The sequence below is a fragment of the Rhyacophila brunnea genome, unplaced genomic scaffold (assembly GCF_057557595.1).
Source record: "Rhyacophila brunnea isolate RB1 unplaced genomic scaffold, BYU_Rbru_1.0 scaffold_6, whole genome shotgun sequence".
NCBI classification, from domain to species: domain Eukaryota; kingdom Metazoa; phylum Arthropoda; class Insecta; order Trichoptera; family Rhyacophilidae; genus Rhyacophila; species Rhyacophila brunnea.
This window is the reverse complement of record NW_028233276.1, coordinates 38,895,855-38,917,681: the sequence shown is the minus strand read 5'-3', so window position 1 is coordinate 38,917,681 and position 21,827 is coordinate 38,895,855. Positions and strand designations below refer to the sequence as shown.

At 31.9% G+C, this 21,827-nt stretch overlaps 2 protein-coding genes across 2 annotated transcripts; one reads left to right on the top strand and one right to left on the bottom strand.

Annotated features, from left to right (window-relative positions):
• Positions 1–288: 288 nt before the first annotated feature.
• Positions 289–2,322, bottom strand: LOC147065667 (general odorant-binding protein 56d-like). The gene is made up of 2 exons (XM_085957045.1): positions 2,272–2,322; positions 289–648 (listed from the first exon to the last, which is right to left on the bottom strand). Exons 1-2 carry the CDS (start codon positions 2,320–2,322, stop codon positions 289–291), a joined length of 411 nt encoding a protein of 136 aa, XP_085813171.1.
• A 2,335-nt stretch (positions 2,323–4,657) lies between these two features.
• LOC147065666 (uncharacterized) lies at positions 4,658–18,578 on the top strand. Its single transcript, XM_085957044.1, has 4 exons — positions 4,658–4,751; positions 6,474–6,821; positions 14,072–14,427; positions 18,114–18,578. The coding sequence occupies exons 1-4, from the start codon at positions 4,701–4,703 to the stop codon at positions 18,502–18,504; spliced, it is 1,146 nt and encodes a 381-aa protein (XP_085813170.1). The 5' UTR covers positions 4,658–4,700; the 3' UTR covers positions 18,505–18,578.
• Positions 18,579–21,827: the final 3,249 nt, after the last annotated feature.

Here is a 21,827-nt window from a genome sequence, read left to right as displayed (position 1 = left end):
AGCATTTACACTCTCACAGTATAGAAAAATTCAGTTGAATACAACTGAATTATACAAAGAAAAAATCATTGTTAAAGATATAAGACTTTTAATTAGTATATTATTAAAAAAATCACTACAAAAGTGGAACATCACAAGATACAGTATACATTTAATATAATTTATTACACATAACACAATTTCGAATTTTGAAAAAATATAACTAAAATATGATAGGTACTAATTTTGTTCATCGGACAGTGTCATTAGAGCGAAAATCAAATCTTTGTGTTGTCATATTCGAGAAATTTACATTATAGCATGATCGGGCTTCTTCTCGTGGTAACACTTGAGCATCATGAAAGCCGATTCTTGGGGATTGGTTCCCTTCTCTCCCATGCAAGCATCGATAGCCTGTTCGACCTTCTCCCTGTCGGCATCGGCGGGCAGTTTGGACATGGCTACGTCTTTCTTGAAGGTGCCGTCGTCGGTGATGAGGTCGCTCTTCTTGAACATGCAGAAGACGTAGTTGTTCAGCTTGTCATCCTTGTCTGAGAAGTCTCCTTTGCGGACGTGTTGGACCTTTTCACCTTCGACGCCAGTTTCTTTCATGCAGGCTTCATGGTTGGCTTTGATTTTAGCTTTCTGTTCATCGCTGAGGGTAGATGACTGAAAATGATTAAAAGAAGTATTTAAAAACCGTTATAATAGTATATTAGTAGGAAGGTACACAATTAAATATGTCAGTAATGCTCAAATTACATTGGCAGATTGCGTCTGGGCCAATCGACTGCCACGATTGCCAAAATCTATTATCTATGGTTTTCCGGGATCATGAACGATCGTGAGTCAAAATTGGAACCTATCCTATTTCCGTCTGCCACGATTCACGAAGATTCAAGCGAAGATTGCCGAGAACGTACGAAAATATCCGAAGCTACCGCCCGCTTGCGAGATTAGATTTGACAGCCGAGTTTTGACATAAATTTTCGAGGGGAAACTGTTCAGTGTAGCCACCAATCTAACGAAGAAATAGTTTTAGGTCAACCTATATTTTTAATAAGAGCAACATTATGTTTATTTAAACCAATCAAAAGCAAGGACCAACGCGATCGAATTGTTGCGTGTAATTGCTTATAGTGTAAAGACGTTGGTCATGACTAGGGATTCCAATCCCGGGATCCCGAACTATTTTCGATACCTATGAATCTCGGGATTGGTAAACATAATCCCGAAACTTTCGGGATTGAGTTTTTTATCAATTTTTATGGAAAATAAAATAAAAACGAAAATATAACAGGAAGAATACTTTTAATAACATACAACTACATTAGAAATAAACTGAGTTTTAATGTAGTTTGATCTATTACCCATGTGTTGCCAATTCATTTTATTTTTTCACATAAATTAATAACAATGAGAAAGATTGGAAAAAACAATGCTTCGCACTTTTAACAAAGTGATTCCACCATGTTTTTTTAATGCATTTGTCATTTTTTATTTTAATTGAACTTGTATTTGTCATCTTTTCATAAATAAATAAAACTGTTTTACGTTCACATTATTATTTATATTACTACTTATATTATTTACTCCATTAAACCTATGTATGTATTTACAAGATTGAACGTACACAATATTAACAATAAATGTCTTAAATAGTATAAATTATACTAGATTTATTTATGACCGATTTTATCAACGTTATTTGTATAAATATAAAAATTTTATATTAACTATTGAAAAAAATGCCAATCTCGGGACCAGTCCCGGAATCCCGGGATCGTCAAATCGTAATCCTGAAATCCCGGGATCAAGATTTTTGCTCGGGATTGGATTCCCTAGTCACGACGGTCGGCGTGGATCGTTGGATCTGCACGTCTGCCAAAGCCTTAATGTGATATATAATAATATGCCTTATAATGTTCACCTGTCTATTCAATTTAAATTGTGTACATATTTCGTATATTATTATAAAAATAGATTTAAAAACTCTCACAATTGAATAATAAAACAAATATTTTTATGTAGTCCAGATATCTCTGTATATCTCCATACCGATTTATAAGATTGTCAAAAATCGGGCTTGATGCGGCTACCAATTTGGTCAAAATATATTGTACTAAAATATTATTGCAACCAGATATTTTTCAATACTGTTCATTGTTCATTATTCAATGATTGATTTAGAATTAATAGAAAATATATGTTTTTCAAATGCGTGATATTATAATTCAGCTAGGTACTGAATTGTGGTTTTAAATTGTATGGCTATGAATACTGAATACTCACTTTGACTGCAACAAAAGCAGCTGCGACAAGGAAGATTACGAAGGCTTTCATTTTCGCAGAATTTACTGTAGGTATCAAACAAAACTGTTAGAAATGGAACTCTTCTGAGTGAATGAATATTCCAAAAAATATTCTTGCTTTTATACTAATTTAATATTATAAGGGAATATTATTTATACATATACACGCTAATGCTTTTTAATTATCAGGTATTTTATAATTACGATGTCAAACTACTTGTTATACTTTCATAGATATCTAGAAATATTTCACTATCACTTTAAATATTTGTTGATACGAGTATTATGTTCTAATATTGCTCAAATTCATTTTATAAATAGTTTCTTGGTCAGGTTATAAAAGAATAATTATCTAGTAGGTATCTTGCGTGGTTAATTATTTTAAGTTTTATGCCACTGTATATCATCAAAAGTTTGGGTAGGTAGATTTAATGAAAATTTGTCACCATTAAATTCAGTTAAATAAACTTTAACTATAAACTTCAAAACGAAATTTCCGTCGAAATACATAATATATGTACCTACTATAAACCAGTGACGAAGGATAGAGGTAAGCTGTTAAGATTCGACATACATAGTGCATACTAAACTTTGTAAGACATACTACTATCACATTTTAATAGTCAAAGACATAGATTATAATCAGTATCTTTAGAGTTATCTTCAAATATGGTAATCTTGCCCATTTTTTGAATAATAAAATGCTTGATTCTTGTCAGATTTGGGATCACAGAGATAATAAATATAATTTTTTATCGTAAATATTTCACTATAATAATGTTGACATAAATTTTACTAATCTATAATAAATCTATTATCTAATAAAAACTAATAAATCTAAAAAGTCTTAACACCACTGCGCATGGATGTACTGAAATATGACTATATTCTAAAAGGTTAGATCGAGAGGTTTAAAAAAATACTATTTTATGTAATAAAAATACTTTATGCAGTGATCAAATGTTTAAAATAAATATAAAGGATAGTAAGGCTTCAAAATTGTGTAAATAGATTATCCACAACAATTAAGGAATGTTCAAGCTAATGCTTTGAAAATACCATAAAATCTCCATTTTGACCTTCGTTGGGCATGTGGGCCCTCAAGTCCATACTCTGACTCATACACAAATTGAAAAACAAATGTACTTGCCAGACCCAGGATTCAAATCTAGGATCCACAACGCTGTAGGCCAGTGGTGGCGAACCTATGGAATGCGAGATGATTTTGCATGGCACAGGTTTGAAGAGACAAAAATATAATAATAATTATAATAATAAATGACAGATCGCATTGTAATAGCAGGCAAAAACTCTTCAAAAATAAACATTACGTGTAATGTAAATATATAAATGCAGAGGTCGGTCCTTAGGCTTTATGCGTCACATATAACCTAACCTAACCTCATCAGGCGGCGAGGAATGTCGCGCCACGAACCCCTAAATTTGATCGATTTACAATGCTTGAGACCACTGTAACGAAAGATTGCCTCATCTGTTCGGAGCAATTCTGGTGTCAATTTGTGCGTAAAGAACCAAACTCATTAACAAAAAAAAACTATTTATACTTACAAAAAATGACTACACCAAATAAGAAACAAAAACTTGATGAAGCTAGTTGTAGTAATTCTGCTAGCAAGTTTCAAAATTAGTGGACCGAAATGTATGACGTAATCGAAAAAGGTGATACAGCCATATGTGTGATATATTCTGTGAGTGGTATCTAGAACATCATCTAATTTTTAAAAAACTATTTTCTCCATGAAAAACTGCTTGGCAGTCGACAGTCGAATTATAATATTTGGGCGTACACGCGTATCTAAAATGGTTCTCCAACCCTGCTATAAGCCGACATTTATCGTTGGTGTGAGTTATTTAATATAATAATTAGTAAAAAAAAAAAAACAGTAGGTATTATGACACAATACTGTTGTTTCTTAATAATTTCTAGTGGTATTTTAGAACAGTATTGACAAATTCGTCTTATCAACTCAATAATATAGTAATAGATACGTATTAAATTTACTTAATCTGTTAGTGTTGTTGGCACAAAAAATCCAAAATAATCATCAATCAGGATAGTAGAGTTTTACAATATATTTAATTACCCTATCAATAAAATAGTGAACACTTTTAAAATAGTAAACATTCATTTGGCCAATGATAGAATGTAGAATAATTGAACTGACAGCGAAATATTTCATATTATTATCTATTAAAATAAAACAATAGTAGTTTTACTTCGTAATTATAAAATAACTCATAATAGAAATTATTACTGTGTTTGACTATGATTCCGTTATCACAATAATTTTGTATATATAAGCAAGAAAATATGTCACATTATATCATTCACTCAGTAGACTTCCATTTCTGACAGTTTTGTTTTGAAGTAACAGCATTTTTGTGAAAATGAAAGCCTTCGTATTCTTCCTTGTCGCAGCTGCTTTTGTGGCAGTCAACGTGAGTTTATAATAATTATATTCATAAACAATTGCTGAAGTACATTCTTACATAAATTATTACAGTATAATACATCGGATCTAAATCATGAATTAAAAAATCAATCACTAAAATCATTTCTATTTTGTTGGGCATACCTACTTGTATTCTTTTGTGACATGTATAAACAATATACATATTTTTAGAAATGGGAATTGAACTATAATAGTTTGAAAAAAAATATAACTGAATAATATAAATATTGTACAATATATAATAATATATACCTAGAACAATTCCATTTAAATACTAAGTTTTACACATTTAAAATTGAATACTTACTATTAACTTCATGTAGATATATTGTGCAAATAAGTAGATAGGTATAATCATTATAATAATTAATTTTCTTACAAATAATTCAGATAAAATGAACGTAATTTTTAAATATAAAAGTAGATGAATTAATTAAGCAGATACGTGCCTAGATAGATAGACTAACATTTATATTAAGATATTTGGCCAATATGAATTATAGGAGAACCAATTTTCCATACCCGCACAATTTGGAACAAACTCAGACACAGAAAAACCTTTAAAAAAGGACTAAATCTTAAACTCACTTCATTGCTATATAGAGGATGAGTTTTACCTATTAAGCCAACAATAAAATTATTATCCATTCTTAACAACTATGGATGTGTTATTTCTAATCGACATATTGGTTTAAGCTCGAAACGTTGTTCCATTTTATGTATGTATGTATGTATGTTTGTTGAATAAAACATGTTACATCCTTATACTTTGTTAAATGTTTATTTCATTGAGTACAAATACATATATTTTTTTAACTTCACCGATGTTTACGTGACGGATTCCATAGTACTTTTATTTTTTCTTCTTACGGTATTTTTCATTAACACACAGTAGCTAGGTACATTCGCGGTTAGAAATCGACTGGTTCGTGGAAACCTCGAGACTGTCGCTCGATCTCGTGGAAAAATTTAAATTGCGTTGCTGCTTGTGAATAGTTAAATTCATCTAAGTACCTACTTTACATATTTTAATTAAAGTTTTATATGAAACATGTGGGTCGCATGGTAAAAACATATTTAATATGACATAATATCATAAACCCGTATTTTCACAATAATGAGTTTTTGTGTTATTTTGCTAACCAGATTTTTAGGCGATTAAAATCTCTATCCAATCAAGCCTTCAGCTATTTATGAGGTTTTACTCACAATCAACACTTACTAGCTAACTAAAATGTATCCTAGAAATATTAATTATTTATTGATATAAATACATCTTCATGGATGAATTAAGTGATGAGACAAATTCTAATAAATTAATGAGTGTTTTATATTATTCCATAAGATTTGAGTTTAAAGTTTTAATAAATGTTTATGGGTAATAGATAGGAAGGGAAATAATAATACAACATTATATTATAAATTTATTTTTGCCAGTATGTTCCATAGACATGATAATATTTTCGGCTACAGCGCTCACAACCTGTGTCTATCCAAATATTCAATTGATTTTCATGTTAGAATTTTAGAGACTTATTTTATTAATATTTTCAAAGTAGCTGGTAGATCGATGTAATTAGCAAAAAAATAAAGTAAAGATCTCTCGGAATAATTATCGAATGTTCCGGTGTGCTATATTTTATATTTCAAACGCGGGGCTGTCAAAAAAATCTGTTATACTACAAATACTTCTTTTAATTGTTTGCAGTCATCTACCCTCAGCGATGAACAGAAAGCCAAAATCAAAGCCAACAACGAAGCTTGCATGAAGGAAACCGGGGTCGAAGGTGAAAAGGTCCAACACATCCGCAAAGGAGACTTCTCAGACAAGGATGACAAGCTGAACAACTACGTCTTCTGCATGTTCAAGAAGAGCGACCTCATCACTGACGACGGCACCTTCAAGAAAGACGTCGCCATGTCCAAACTGCCCGCCGATGCCGACAGGGAGAAGGTCGAACAGGCTATCGATGCTTGCATGGGAGAGAAGGGAGCCAATCCTCAAGAATCGGCTTTCATGATGCTCAAGTGTTACCACGAGAAGAAACCCGATCATGCTATAATGTAAATTCATCTAAAAATAACTACCGATACATATTTCCACCCCTACGACCCTACAAATAAAATCATTAATTACCATCCGAATAGTATACTTATATCTTTTATTCAAAATTCAAAATTATATTATTTGTGAATAGCTTTATTATTGTATATTTGTGATGTTCTATTTTAGTGAGTTTATTTTATGTATTTTAATAAAAGTATTTTATTTATATCAACTATGTTTTTCATTTCGTTTCAATCGCATGCCTTTGGCTATCCTCGTATTTCAACCTGAAAGATTATGGGTTAGATTTCCGATGAATTCACAATAAGTCTATGACGTGGTGATCTGAAAACTAGGTGTTTCTATGTTGTGTTTCACTACTGCAATGGGGCCTCTTGGCCAGTGTGGTGTAAAAAAGAAGTCACCCTTTTCATGTAACGAGTATCAATCAAATAATTAAAAATCATTCATGATTGTCAGATACCAAAAACGAAACGATGTGTCCGCGATAAAAAAAATCCAGAACTGAAAGCTACGAGTATATCAAAAAACATCATATTATGACAATAACCATTGAATATTGTAATGACAACAAAATACTAGATCATACTTAAAATCAATGATGACACAGTATGAAGTAATGATAAAGGTACACTATATGTCACAAAAACAATTTAATTAATTTGTTTGTAAACAGAAAACAATTTTGTACTTAGGTACAATATGGAAGTACAAAATTAAAAAGATTTTATTGCATGTCGAAATAATTTACATCTATTTCTCAGAAAAATGATTTTTATGGATACCTACCTATCTTAATATCGCTATTCTGCTGTGCAATGAACAATAATATTTATTTAGTAATCACTAAAATAATATTGACCACACTCCGGGGATTGAAATTTAATTATAATTAACATTGTTTTATAATTTATGTTTATACACATACTCTATAAGCTTTACGAATTACAAACTGAAAGAAGCTATCTCCTGTTATCAATAATTGTTCTGTCTGAGGACAGCCGCAATACAATATCATGCGCTTGTTAGGTTAGGTTAGCGTCGAAGACCGAATCTATAATTGTTATTATTATGTACTGCTTCATGCATTGACGCCGACACTCTCATCTGCAGGTTGTCGATCTCCCGTACTCCGAACGAGAGGAAATGCTCAAGTCGGTCCAACCAGCTGTTGGGCCCATCGGCCCGTCCGACTTGGTTGCTACTAAGGCCAATTATCTTGCTTTTAAACTACTTACTTACTTTTACTGCGGGCGTGTAGATCTCTTCACATAATTTTTCTGTCCGTATGACTAGCTTCATTTTATTTTCGTAATTTCCATGTCCTTTTTTCTTCATGGCACTTTGCATTAAAATAAACTCACTTAACTCAGTCAGAGCTCACTTTGAGCGTAGCAACCTAAGTCTTGGGCATCTACTCCCAGGACGCTCCCGGTCAAATTGTTTCATATGCTTCACATCACTTATTGTAGGGTCCCGCGATACGCTCGATTAAGACCGAGTGTGGTGCGGGGCGGGTTTCGGTGGAGGACGCTTAACTTTATCTCGAGCTGGGGAGCTGATGATCAAGTTGAAATGGTGAAAATAAGATGCCAGTAGACTTGAAAATATGGTAGGATTTGGATTCAGGCGCGGAGGTCAACACTTTATTCTGTGAGCACCAAATATCGCTGTTTGTTTGACGCGTTCGTGCTACCTGTGCTCCCGTATGACTACGCGATATGGCATCTTGCCAGGGTCCAAAGCAGCGTTGCCATGTCTACTGAAATTTCAGTAGATCTACTGATATTTTTGGCAATATACTGAATCTACTGATATTTTCTGAAATCTACTGATATTTCTCCATTTCACAAAATTCCCACCAGCCGGGAAAAAAATTAGCCATCTTTGAAAACTTGGGAACTTCAAAATTTTTCTCCTAAAAAAACGAGCCGACCATGAAAAATAGGGAACCTGCGGCCCGCTGCGAAATATTTTTCCTAAAAAAAACAAGCCGACTATGAAAATCTGGGAACCTGCGGCCCGCGACGAAATAATTTTCAAAAACAAGCCGCCGATGAAAATCTGGGAACCTGCGGCCCGCGGCCTCCTAAAAAAAACAAGCCGACTATGAAAAATTGGGAACCTGCGGCCCGCGGCGAAATTTTTTTCCTAAAACAGAAATCTACTGATTTTTTTTTACACATTCTACTGAAATTAAAAATTTTGATTTGGCAACACTGGTCCAAAGGCCTCAACTTTTGAGTTTTGAGAATTGATGTCTCCGCCTAACCTTGGAGGTACATTGGTACGACCGCGGTACAGATATTCAGTTTGTAAGCGGACCTGGGTTCGTGTATTTAAAAATAATTAAATACAGCCAATAAATTGACATATTATTCTCATTATTAGATAATAGTTTAATGTACCAAAATTGATGCTGATCTGAAAATAAGGAGAAAAGTGAGATTAGACAAGAAAGAATTTGAAACAATTCTACTTATTTCTACCCAATGATCTAATAACTGAAAAATAGTATTCTAATGCCAAATGCATAGACATACTTGAGTGTTTATTAGTATTATAGTTATTGATCTGTTAAATAACGCTAATTCTAAAATCGGCAAATTAATGGAATGGAGAAAAACATGTAGGTACCTACTTAACGCGTTATTATTTTCACTAGAACGTCTTAGTTCCGACAAATGTAACGTCGACTTCTCTGCATTTGGCGATTAAAATGCTAATAGTAAACCAATTCACACTGTTTTAAAATACCAATATATATGAACAATACCAAATGGATGAAAACCTCAGGTTCTGTTCCGAGCTCATCTTCATTCCCTTTCTTCAAGAGCCTCTATAAAATCAATAATTTTGTCTTGTATGTTACGCTCCAACATTGGAGCATAGAGCAAGTACTCTGTCCTGCCAGCTTAATCGGTCAATCTCCATGTCTCGTGCCTTCAGCTACGTAATATCTGAAGCGCGTAGATCACTTTTATAGCACAGTTGCAAGGTGAGGGAATGTTCGTCACAAAGATGTAATTCTTGAAGCTGTACAACAAGGGTACGCAGAGTCATACCGGGAAAACCTTACTTATCAGAAGACAAGGTAGAGGTAATTTTTGCACCTACATTGATGTAGCTTTTGAAGATCTCATTTCAATATCACCCATACAAACTACATCCCAAAACCCTACTCAGAACATCGCAAAAGTCTTTGGCGGGAATATTTTCGCGTGCTAAGAGTATTCAGAAGTTAAAATAATGCGTAAATTATCTTATAATAAGAATAATGGTAATATTTTGGCTGTATTTAATTATTTTTAAATACATTAATACAGTTCTCATCTAATTCATATTCAAGTAATACTTTATAATACCTATACTAATTTTACATTTTGAAGTGCTTAACAAATTGCGTTAGTTTTTAAAAATACAAATATGTTTGACTGACAAAGTTTAGTTTGCACTATTTAAGTCGAATATTAACAGCCAACCTCCACCCTTCACCACTGAGTAATACAATATTTGGTTGAACTATAATAAAGAATCCTTAATGGAAAATTATTTTTAATTCTTGTGCCATTGTCGATCATCAAAAGTTAAGGTAGACAGATTTAATGACAATTTGTCACCAAATTATAAAATTTATTTACAGTTCCAACGAAATACATAAATGTACCTCCTATATACATAATAATATGTTTGTATTTACAATATTTGTCAGAAAATTTAATTCATTTGAGTTATGGAATTGTAATTCTATACTACCTACTTGTTTTTATTTTTGGTATGATAATACGGAATAAAAATATTCTAATAATAATGACAAATGACAAGTTTTAATTTTAAGAATCACAATAAAATCACTCGTATATCTGCGGTCTTCATGATACCCAATCCCAGGGAGGTGGTCTTTCATGATACTGTATATTGTGCGGTTAACCTGTTTGATAGATGTTGATATATTTCTTTTTAAATTTTGTGGATTTATCAATAGGTACGTTAAGTCCAAGTTTATTTTTATGTTTATTCATTGAATTTTCCTGTTGCTTAAAAATTTACTTTCACTATCATATTATACTGCACTATATATTGTTTTGTTAAGTACCAGTAATTATATTTATTTTCCTTTTATATTATTTAGTAAAGATTGGCTAACGTGGAAGAGGGGTACACTACATACGATGGACAGTTTGATAGTTTAATTTTTGAAGTTATACTTCTTTTGGCGCGTTTGGGAAAACAGATCAGAGTGTATTTTTGGCGTGCGAGGCTGATGTAACGCATTTGGCGTGTGACGTGGATGTAACGCCTTTGGCGTGTGACGGAAGTTGCGCGTGCCGATGCAACACAATTTATTATTATGATTATTCATTAAGATTTGAGGCAATATTTATGTAAGTATTATTAATTATATATCAATAAATAAATACATTTTTTTGTTTTTGTTTTGAGATTTTTTTCTTCCAAAGTAGGTACATTCTGCAATAATATTATTTATTCGCATACATAATATTATTGCTGACGGTAGGTACCTATATCAATAAAATAACCCTGAGACCGAAATGAATATAATCATAATAACACGCCAATAAAATTGAATTTTATTAATTCATCATGTGCACTTCTGAATCGATTATAACCGATGTATGGCAAATATGAGTTTTTTGTTTTGTCACGCCAAAGAAGTATAACTTCTAACGCGCGTACATAAGTACACACACCGGTTTTTTATTTAAATATTTATTGTTTGCTGTATTTTCTATTCGGTCTATTATATTAAAATATTATTCTTATCTTTCAAAATATACCCATAAAACATTAAAGTGTTTTTCATCTCTCCTGAAAATTTTTAATTTTACATATTTATAGACCCCTCTTTATAGAGACGCCTTCAATAATTATATATGTAATACTTTTTCAACAATGCATGTTTTTTTTTACTATTTACAATTTTATACTTATTGTATTTTCTGTACTTTTACTGTGTAACTGTGTATGACACAATACTGTTTTTTCTTATAATTACTAGTGGTATTTTATAACAGTATTGACAAATTCGTCTTATCAACTCAATAATATAATAATAGATCCGTAATAAATTTACTCTGTTAGTGTTGTTGGCATAAAATATCCAAAATAATCGTCAATCAGGATAGTAGAGTTTTACCATATATTTAATTACCCTATCGATAAATTAGTGAACACTTTTAAAATAGTAAACATTCATTTGATCAATGATAGAATGTAGTGTAATTAAACTGACAGCGAAATATTTCATATTATTATCTATTAAAATAAAACAATAGTAGTTTTACTTCGTAATTATAAAATAACTCATAATAGAAATTATTACTGTGTTTGACTATGATTCCGTTATCACAATAATTTTGTATATATAAGCAAGAAAATATGTCACATTATATCATTCACTCAGTAGACTTCCATTTCTGACAGTTTTGTTTTGAAGTAACAACATTTTTGTGAAAATGAAAGCCTTCGTATTCTTCCTTGTCGCAGCTGCTTTTGTGGCAGTCAACGTGAGTTTATAATAATTATATTCATAAACAATTGCTGAAGTACATTCTTACATAAATTATTATAGTATAATACATCGGATCTAAATCATGAATTAAAAAATCAATCACTAAAATCATTTGTATTTTGATTAGCATACCTACTTGTATTCTTTTGTGTCATGTTTAAACAATACCTATACATGTTTTAAAAATATATAATTTTTACAAAATATAACTGTATAATATAAATATTGTACAATATAGAATTTTAATGTAGAGTTTTACACATTTAAAATTAAATGTTTCTCTTAACTTCATGTAGATATATTATTATACAAATAAGCAGATAGGTATAATCATTATAATAATTAATTTTCTTACATATAATTCAGATAAAATGAACGTAATTTTTCAATATAAAAGTAGATGAATTAATTATTAAAATTAGCATAATATAAAAAGCAGAATTGCATAGTGCCTAAATATATTTATATTAAGATATTTTTGAGCAATATGAATTATAGGATAAGCAATTTTCCATACCCGTACAATTTGGAGAAATACAGAAAAACCTTTTAAAAAGTACTTAATCTTAAACACACATTCATTGCTATATGGAGATGAGTTTTACCTATTTAGCCAACAATAAAATTGTTATCCATTCTTAACAACTATGGATTTGTTATTTCTAATCGACATATTGGTTTAAGCTCGAAACGTTGTTCCATTTTATGTATGTATGTTGAATAAAACATGTTACATCCTTATACTTTGTTACATGTTTGTTTCATTGACTACAAATATATATATATTATAACTCCACCATGTTTACGTGACGAATTCCATATTACTTTTATTTTTTCTTGTTATAACAATATTCATACGATTTTTTCATTATCACACAGTAGCTTGGTAGATTCGCGGTTAGAAATCGACTGGTTCGTGGAAACCTCGAGACTGTCGCTCGGTATCCAATTGCGTTGCTGCTTGTGAATAGTTAAATTCATCTAAGACTTAGATTCTAAGTACTTTACATATTTTTATTAAAATTTTATATGAAACACGTGGGTCGCATGGTAAAAACATATTTAATATGACATAATATCGTATACCCATATTTCACAAGCAATAATGAATGAGTTTTTATGTTATTTTGCTACCAAGATTTTTATGCGATTTAAATTTGTATCCAACTAGCCTTCAGCTATTTATGGGGTTTTACGCATAATCAACTCTAGCTGACTAAAATTTATCCTGGAAATAATAATTATTTATTGATATAAATACACCTTCATGGATGAATTAAGTGATACAAATTCTAATAAATTAATGAGCGTTTTATATTATTCCATAAGATTTGAGTTTAAAGTTTTAATAATTAATGTTTATGGGTATTAGATAGGAAGGGAAATAGTAATACAACATTATATTATAAAATTATTTTTGACAATATATATTCCGAAGACATGATAATATTTTCGGCTACAGCGCTCACAGCCTGTGTCTATCCAAATATTCAATTGATTTTCATGTTAGAATTTTAGAGACTTATTTCATTATTTCATTAATATCTTCAAGGTAGCTGGTGTATCGATGTAATTAGCAAAAAAATAAAGTAAAGATCTATCGGAAAAATTATCGAATGTTCCGGTGTGCAATATTTTATATTTCAAACGCTGGGCTGTCAAAAAAATCTGTTATACTACAAATACTTCTTTTAATTATTTGCAGTCATCTACCCTCAGCGATGAACAGAAAGCCAAAATCAAAGCCAACAACGAAGCCTGCATGAAGGAAACCGGCGTCGAAGGTGAAAAGGTCCAACACATCCGCAAAGGAGACTTCTCAGACAAGGATGACAAGCTGAACAACTACGTCTTCTGCATGTTCAAGAAGAGTGACCTCATCACTGACGACGGCACCTTCAAGAAAGACGTCGCCATGTCCAAACTGCCCGCCGATGCCGACAGGGAGAAGGTCGAACAGGCTATCGATGCTTGCATGGGAGAGAAGGGAGCCAATCCTCAAGAATCGGCTTTCATGATGCTCAAGTGTTACCACGAGAAGAAACCCGATCATGCTATGATGTAAATTTCTCTAAATATAACTACTGACATAATATATTTCCACCCCTACGACCCTACGAACAAAATCATTCATTATCATCATAATAGTATATACTCTTTTTTCAAAATTCAAAATTATACTATTTGTAATTAGCTGTAGGTATTGTATATTTTTGATGTTCTATTTTAGTGAATTTAATTTACGTATTATAATAAAAGTATTTTATTTATATCAACTATGTTTTTCATTTTTTTTCAATCGCATGCCTTTGCATTTTTGCATGCATTTCAACATCACCCATACAAACTACATCCCAAAACCCCACTCAGTACATCCTATAAATACAATACAAATATAAATACTATCCCATAAAAGCCTTTTATTAATCTGTTGGTGTTGTTGTCACAAAAAAATCCAAAATAATCATCAATCAGGATAGTGGAGTTTTATAATAGTATTTAATAACCCTATAAATAAATTTGTGAACTATTTTTAAAATAGTAAACATTCAATTGATCAACTGAGAGTGAAATATTTCATGATATTATTTATTAATAATTACAAGATAAAAAGAACTTTTTATATACCACGTTTTTAAATTTTCTGTTGAATCATATAAACTTGACAATTCTATGTATTAATAAAAACTTTTTATTGTACTTGATAGAAATACTGAAATATCATTTTGACATGTCATATTGATCTCCATAGTAACGCACGTATATATTAATAATTTAGTTGCTAGGACCCTCTTAGCAACCAACAATAATAAATTTCCATACAAAACAGAATTAACTGAAATTGAATTCAATTCTGCTTAAAAATGGCTCAAGTATTAAAATAATGCATTGTTGTCGTGTTCAGGTATATTCTAAAAGTTTCAAATGTCTAGCTAGCCGAGAAGTTAGTTAAAAATCTTCAATCGTCCAATACAAATCTTGGACAAACAAGAAAAAATTTATACTGGACACACAGGAAAAAATAAATAAGAATACGAGCTAATAAAAACGTGGTAAAATAAAACAATAGTAGTTTTACTTCGTAATTATAAAATAACTTATAATAAAAATTATTACTGTGTTTGACTATTACTCCGTTCTCACATAAATTTAGTATATAAGCAAGAAAATCTGTCACATTATATCATTCACTCAGTAGACTTCCATTTCTGATTTGTTTTGAAGTCACAGTATTTTTGTGAAAATGAAAGCCTTCGTATTCTTCCTTCTCGCAGCCGCTTTTGTGGCAGTAAAAGTGAGTTTACAATAAACATATAAGTATATAAAAAAATTACTGAAGTACATTCTCACATAAATTATAACAGTATAATAAATACATCGGATCTAAATCATGAATTAAAAAATCAATCACTAAAATCATTTGTATTTTGTTGGGCATACCTACTTACATTCTTTTGTGTCATATTTAAACAATATACATATTATTTGGTAATTGGAATAAAACTATAATAGTTTGAAAAAAAATATAACTGAATAATATGAATATTGTACAATATTGAATATATATCTAGAATAATTCCATTTAAATACTAAGCTTTACATATTTAAAAAAAATGCTTACTATTAACTTCATGTAGATATATTATACAAATAAGTAGATAGGTATAATCATTATAATAATTAATTTTCTTACAAATAATTCAGATAAAATTAACGTAATTTTTAAATATAAAAGTAGATGAATTACTAAAATTAGTATAATTTAAAAAGTAGAATTGCATATTATTGTTTATACGTGCCTAGATAGATAGACTAACATTTATATTAAGATATTTGGCTAATATGAATTATAGGAGAACCAATTTTCCATACCCGCACAATTTGGAACAAACTCAGACACAGAAAAACCTTTAAAAAAGTACTTAATCTTAAACTCACTTCATTGCTATATGGAGGATGAGTTTTACCTATTAAGCCAACAATAAAATTGTTATCCATTCTTAACAACTATGGATGTGTTATTTCTAATCGACATATTGGTTTAAGCTCGAAACGTTGTTGCATTTTATGTATGTATTTTCAATAAAACATGTTACTTTCTTACACTCTGTGCATGTTTGTTTCATTGAATACAAAATATTTTTTTAATTCACAGAAGTTTACGTGGTGGACTCCAATATAGTGCTTTTATTTTTTCTTGTTATTACAAATTATTCCTACGATTTTTTCATTAAATAATACACCTAGGTACATTCGCGGTTAGAAATCGACTGTGGAAAAAATAAAATTGCGTTGCAGCTTGTCAATAGTTATTATATATAATATTATTTTCTTTAATGTTTAATAAATTAAGCTTGTCGGTCGGATGGTAAAAAAATATTTACGAAATATATCAGACGTGGGCAAACGCGGCTCTTCGTTGGGTTAAGTGCGGCTCCCAATATCTCTTGATAAAAATATAGGTACTTTCTTTCCCCATTATACTTATGTTTTCGCGAGTTTTCCTTTAAATCAATTAATTAATAACTAATATTTTTTCTTTAATTTAATAAAAGTTGAATTTTTGTATTTAATACTAAGTGAGAACGTGATTATGGTGTGGCTCTTTATATGCATGCAGTGTGGCTCTCGTTGACCTCACGCCCAACCTTGACATATATCGTAAATCCGTAAAGAAGCATTAATGAGCTTTTGTGTTCTTTTGCTACCAAGATTTTAAGCATATTTCAATCTCCGTCCAATTCAGCCTTCAGTGATTTATAGAATTTTACTCATAATCAAACACTAGCTAACTAAAGTGTACACTGGAAATGAAGCGTCTAATTTCAAAAAGCGATAAGTCCACATTTGGTCAAAATCGAGTGAAAAAATACCCACGTATTCTTTGTATAATTTTACACGATATGTATTGATCTATAAATTCCAAAACGCGACAAAACCCTACGAAAAAAATATTTTAAGTCTACAAAAAGCCCCAAGTCCGTGTTTCATATTATTTAAAGCTTGGTTGATTTCGCGCGTGTTTAAGTCAGACAATAAGGGAACGTTCAATGTTGGAAATGCCGTCCCCCATGCTGTAGCATCCGGTAAACTCTCGACAGTGCCACGGAAATATGTGCCTTATGCGGAATAAATTAAAAAGTGAGGTTCAAGTAGTGCTACGTCCAATTTTATTTTGCCTTTATTTATTACATTTAAGAGTTTATCGGCTGAAGCAAATTGCAATTTGGTTCTAAATTCGACATAGAATACAACGAAAAAAATAATCTCACGTTAAAACAAATAATTGAAGCTTGAAACATAAAAACGATTTTCCCCCCGCAAATATCGAATTGTGGACACGCTTTTTGTAATTAGACGCCTCAAATAATAATTATTTATTGATATAAGTATAATAAAAATTATAATTATTAATGAGAGTTTTGTACTATTCCATAAAGTTTGAGTTTAACGTTTTAATAAGTGCTTATGTGCAATGGGAAGGGAATATTATATTATAAAATTATTTTTGACAGTATATTCTGTAGAGATGACAATATTTTCGGTTACAGCGCTCACAAGTTGTGTCTATTTAATTATTCAATTGATTTTCATGTTAGATAGAATTTTGGAGACTTATTTCATTTAAAGTAGACATAATATAGCAAAAAAATCGAATGTTCCGGTCTGCAATATTTACTATTTCAAACGCTGGGTTACAAAAAAATTTCTAATGACTACAAATGCCTTATAAGCGCTGGTTGAATTTTTTACTGCACCAGTTTTAATTATTTCCAGTCATCTACCCTCAGCGATGAACAGAACGCCGAAATTAAAGCCAACCATGAAGCCTGCTTGAAAAAAACCGGCGTCGAAGGTGAAAAGGTCCAACACATCCGCAAAGGAGACTTCTCAGACAAGGATGGCAAGCTGAACAACTACGTCTTCTGCATGTTCAAGAAGAGCGACCTCATCACTGACGACGGCACCTTCAAGAAAGACGTCGCCATGTCCAAGGCGCCTGCCGGTGCCGACAAGAAGAAGGTCGAACAGGCCATCGATGCTTGCATGAAAAAGAAGGGAGCTAATCCTCAAGAATCGGCTTTCATGATGCTCAAGTGTTACCACGAGAAGAATCCCGATCATGCTATAATGTAAATTGATCTAAAAATAACTACCGGCACAATACATTTCCACCCCTACGACCCTACAAATAAAATCATTCATTATTATCCGAATAGTATATACTTTTTTATCAAAATTCAAAATTATATTATTTGTAATTAGCTGTAGGTATTGTATATTTGTGATATTCTATTTTAGTGAATTAATTATATTTATTTTAATAAAAGTATTTTATTTATATCAACTATGTTTTTTATTTGGTTTCAATCGCATGCATTTGGTAAACGAATATCTTAAAAATAATACTAAATACTTAACCATGCCAACGTGCAAAATTATGGATTAGTTTGCCGATAAAGTCACAATACGTATATGACGCGATGATCTCTAAACTATGTATTTCTATGATGTGCTTCACTACTGCAGTTGGGCCTCTTGGCCAGTGTTGTGTAAAAATGAAGTCACCCTTTTTACGTGACGAGTGTCAATCAGACAATCAAAAATTATTCAAGGTTGTCAGATACCAAAAACGAAACGATTGTGTCCTCGACAATAATTTGCCAGAACTTAAAGTTACATAAAAAAAACATCATATTAATAGCCATTGTATATTGTAATTTATAATAGATAAAAAAAAACGTGACCAGACTTAAAATCAATGATGATATCGGCACATACAATATATCACAAAAACAATTCAAATAATTTGGTTGTGAACAGAAAACGATTTTGTACCTTTTTCCTTTTTGTAATCGAAATAATTTACAAATATATTTCTCAGAGAAATGATTTTAATGGGTATGTCAATGACATATTATTCTGCTGTGGAATGAGCACTAATATTAACATGTATTCACTGAGATATTAACCACTCCGAGGATTAGGCCGGAACTGGCTTCTGACGGTCGTATAACCAGTAGTAAGCTGAAATTTAGCTAAGATTAATATTAATTTATACTTTATGTTCGATAATTATAAAACTATAACATATTCTATAAGCTTTAAGAATTGTAAAATGTATGAAGCCACCCACTGAAATCAAATGTTCTGTCTGAGGAGAGCCGCAATACTGTTTTATTATTATTAACCAATGACATTAATATGGACGAAGCAACTGGAAAAAAAATGACACTCACTTTTTTGTCGGGTCTGCCGAATGATCGGGTCTAACGCCATTATAATAAAGGTGATATTGCTATAAATTCCCGATGCGTGATATCGAATAGTGACGTCTACCTATACATGTGCGAATGTCGGTATGCGCGAATTTACTTGCTAGCTACTGTATTGAGTGCGTAGTCCATTAATAATGTCATTGTTATTAACCATGCCCTTTCTTTATCGTACAAGGTGGTTGTTGGTAATTTGAACAATCACAAACACCCAGGCTTTGAGAAAATCACTTAAATGTATTGTGTCGTCACCGGAAATCGAACCCGGAGCATCTGGGTGGAAGGCCAGCGCATTACGCACTGCACCACAAGAGCCGCTCTCAATTATATATTATGCGATTGTTAGGTTAGGTTAGCGACGAAGACCGAATCTATATTATGTAATGCTACATGCCAATATACCAACACTCCTCTGCGGGATGTCGGTCTCCTTGTCGAACTGGGTAGCTGGTGATCAAGTTGAAATGGTGAGAATAAGATGCGACGGTTATGGCCATCTTTCCAGTAGACTTGAAAATCCGCATGGATATGGCGGGTTTGCATTCAGCCAACTTAAGGTTGCGCCAAGGTCAACACTGTACTCTGTGAGGACCAAGTGCTGTTTTTTCAACGCATTCATGCTGCCTAGTGTGCTCCCGTATGTCTACGAGACATGGTATCTTACCAAATGCCAAAGGCCTCAACCTAGGGGCAGTAGGTTATATGAAAATATGGTGAAGCAGGCAGGTATAGTGAAAAAGTATGGTGAGGCAGGCTGGTAATCAAGTTGCGGCAAAATTTCCACGTTAACATTATATTATATGGGTACGTTATAATGACCAAGTAAATCCTCCTGCATTTTTTTTTCGCATCGCTATTTCTCGTAAGTTGCCGACTATTGTTGGCCTGCTTCATTCAGTTGCATGAGAAATCCGATTCCTTGCCCCTCTTTTTATTTAATACCTCTATGGCCTCAACTTTTGAGTTTTGAGAATCGATATCTCCGCCTAGCCTTGGGGGTACATTGGTACGACCGCGTTTCAGATATTCAGTTTGTAAGCGGACCTGTGTTTGTGTATTTAAAAATAATTAAATTCAGCAAATAAGTTGACATGTTGTCATTATTAGATAATAATTTACGTATTGTTATAATTTATCTATAATTATATATATATATATATATTATAAATATAATATCTATATATATAAATTATAAATATAATATCTATAGTTATATCTTCTATAATTAATACTCTGAGCGCGCGAAAATATTCGCGCCAAACGCTACTGCGATGTACTGAGTAGAATTTGGAGATGTAGTTTGTATGGTTGAAATGCGGTCTCCAAAGGCTACATCGATTTTGGTGTAAAAATTACCTCTACGTTGCTTTCTGATAAGGTTTGCCCGGTATGGTACTGTGTACCCTAGTGGGACAACCTCAAGAATTCCGTCCCTGTTATCGATCCAACCGTGCTTTAAGTCGCTAGATTTCAAAATCAGTCAAGTCCATAATGGATGAATAGGAGAAAAACAGTTTTTTGTTTTCTCAAGTACACAGTCACGAGGGTGAAAGTTTATATTATTTCGATAATAGTATATTTAAACTTAGCAAGTTCCATATTTCGATAATGCAGAAATGTTAAAAAGCAGTAGTTCTTCAGCAATTCACAAAAAAGTCAAAAATACCTAAAGGTGGACTTGGCTGATTTTGAAATATAGCAACTATTGATCTGCGCGCTTCAGATCTACGTAGCTGAAAGCACGGCATGACCGATTGAGCTCGCAGGGCATTATAGTTGCCCTATGCTCCAAATGTAAGACGAAATTATTGATTACATAAAATGCACTTGAAGAAAGGTAATGAAGATGAGCTCGAAATGGAACCTGACGTTTTCATCCATCCAGGAGATTCTAAACCTTAAAGAGCCCGATGTTCACCGCTCCGTTTACCGATCGTATGCAAATACATAGAAACTACAAACTGTATGTTAAATGCATTACAAATTAAAGACGAAAGAAATTCGCCATTGCAATATTACGGTAATTACGACTAAGTAGGTACTGAGAAATCCCGGGTCCTGTGGCTAGCTCGGGATGTTGGTAGGAGGACCCGGGATTCACAAAAATTAAATAAATAAATGATAAGTCTTTCTTTGTTGAACACGTGGCTGTATATTTTCAACGGTTATTTTAACAAAGAAACT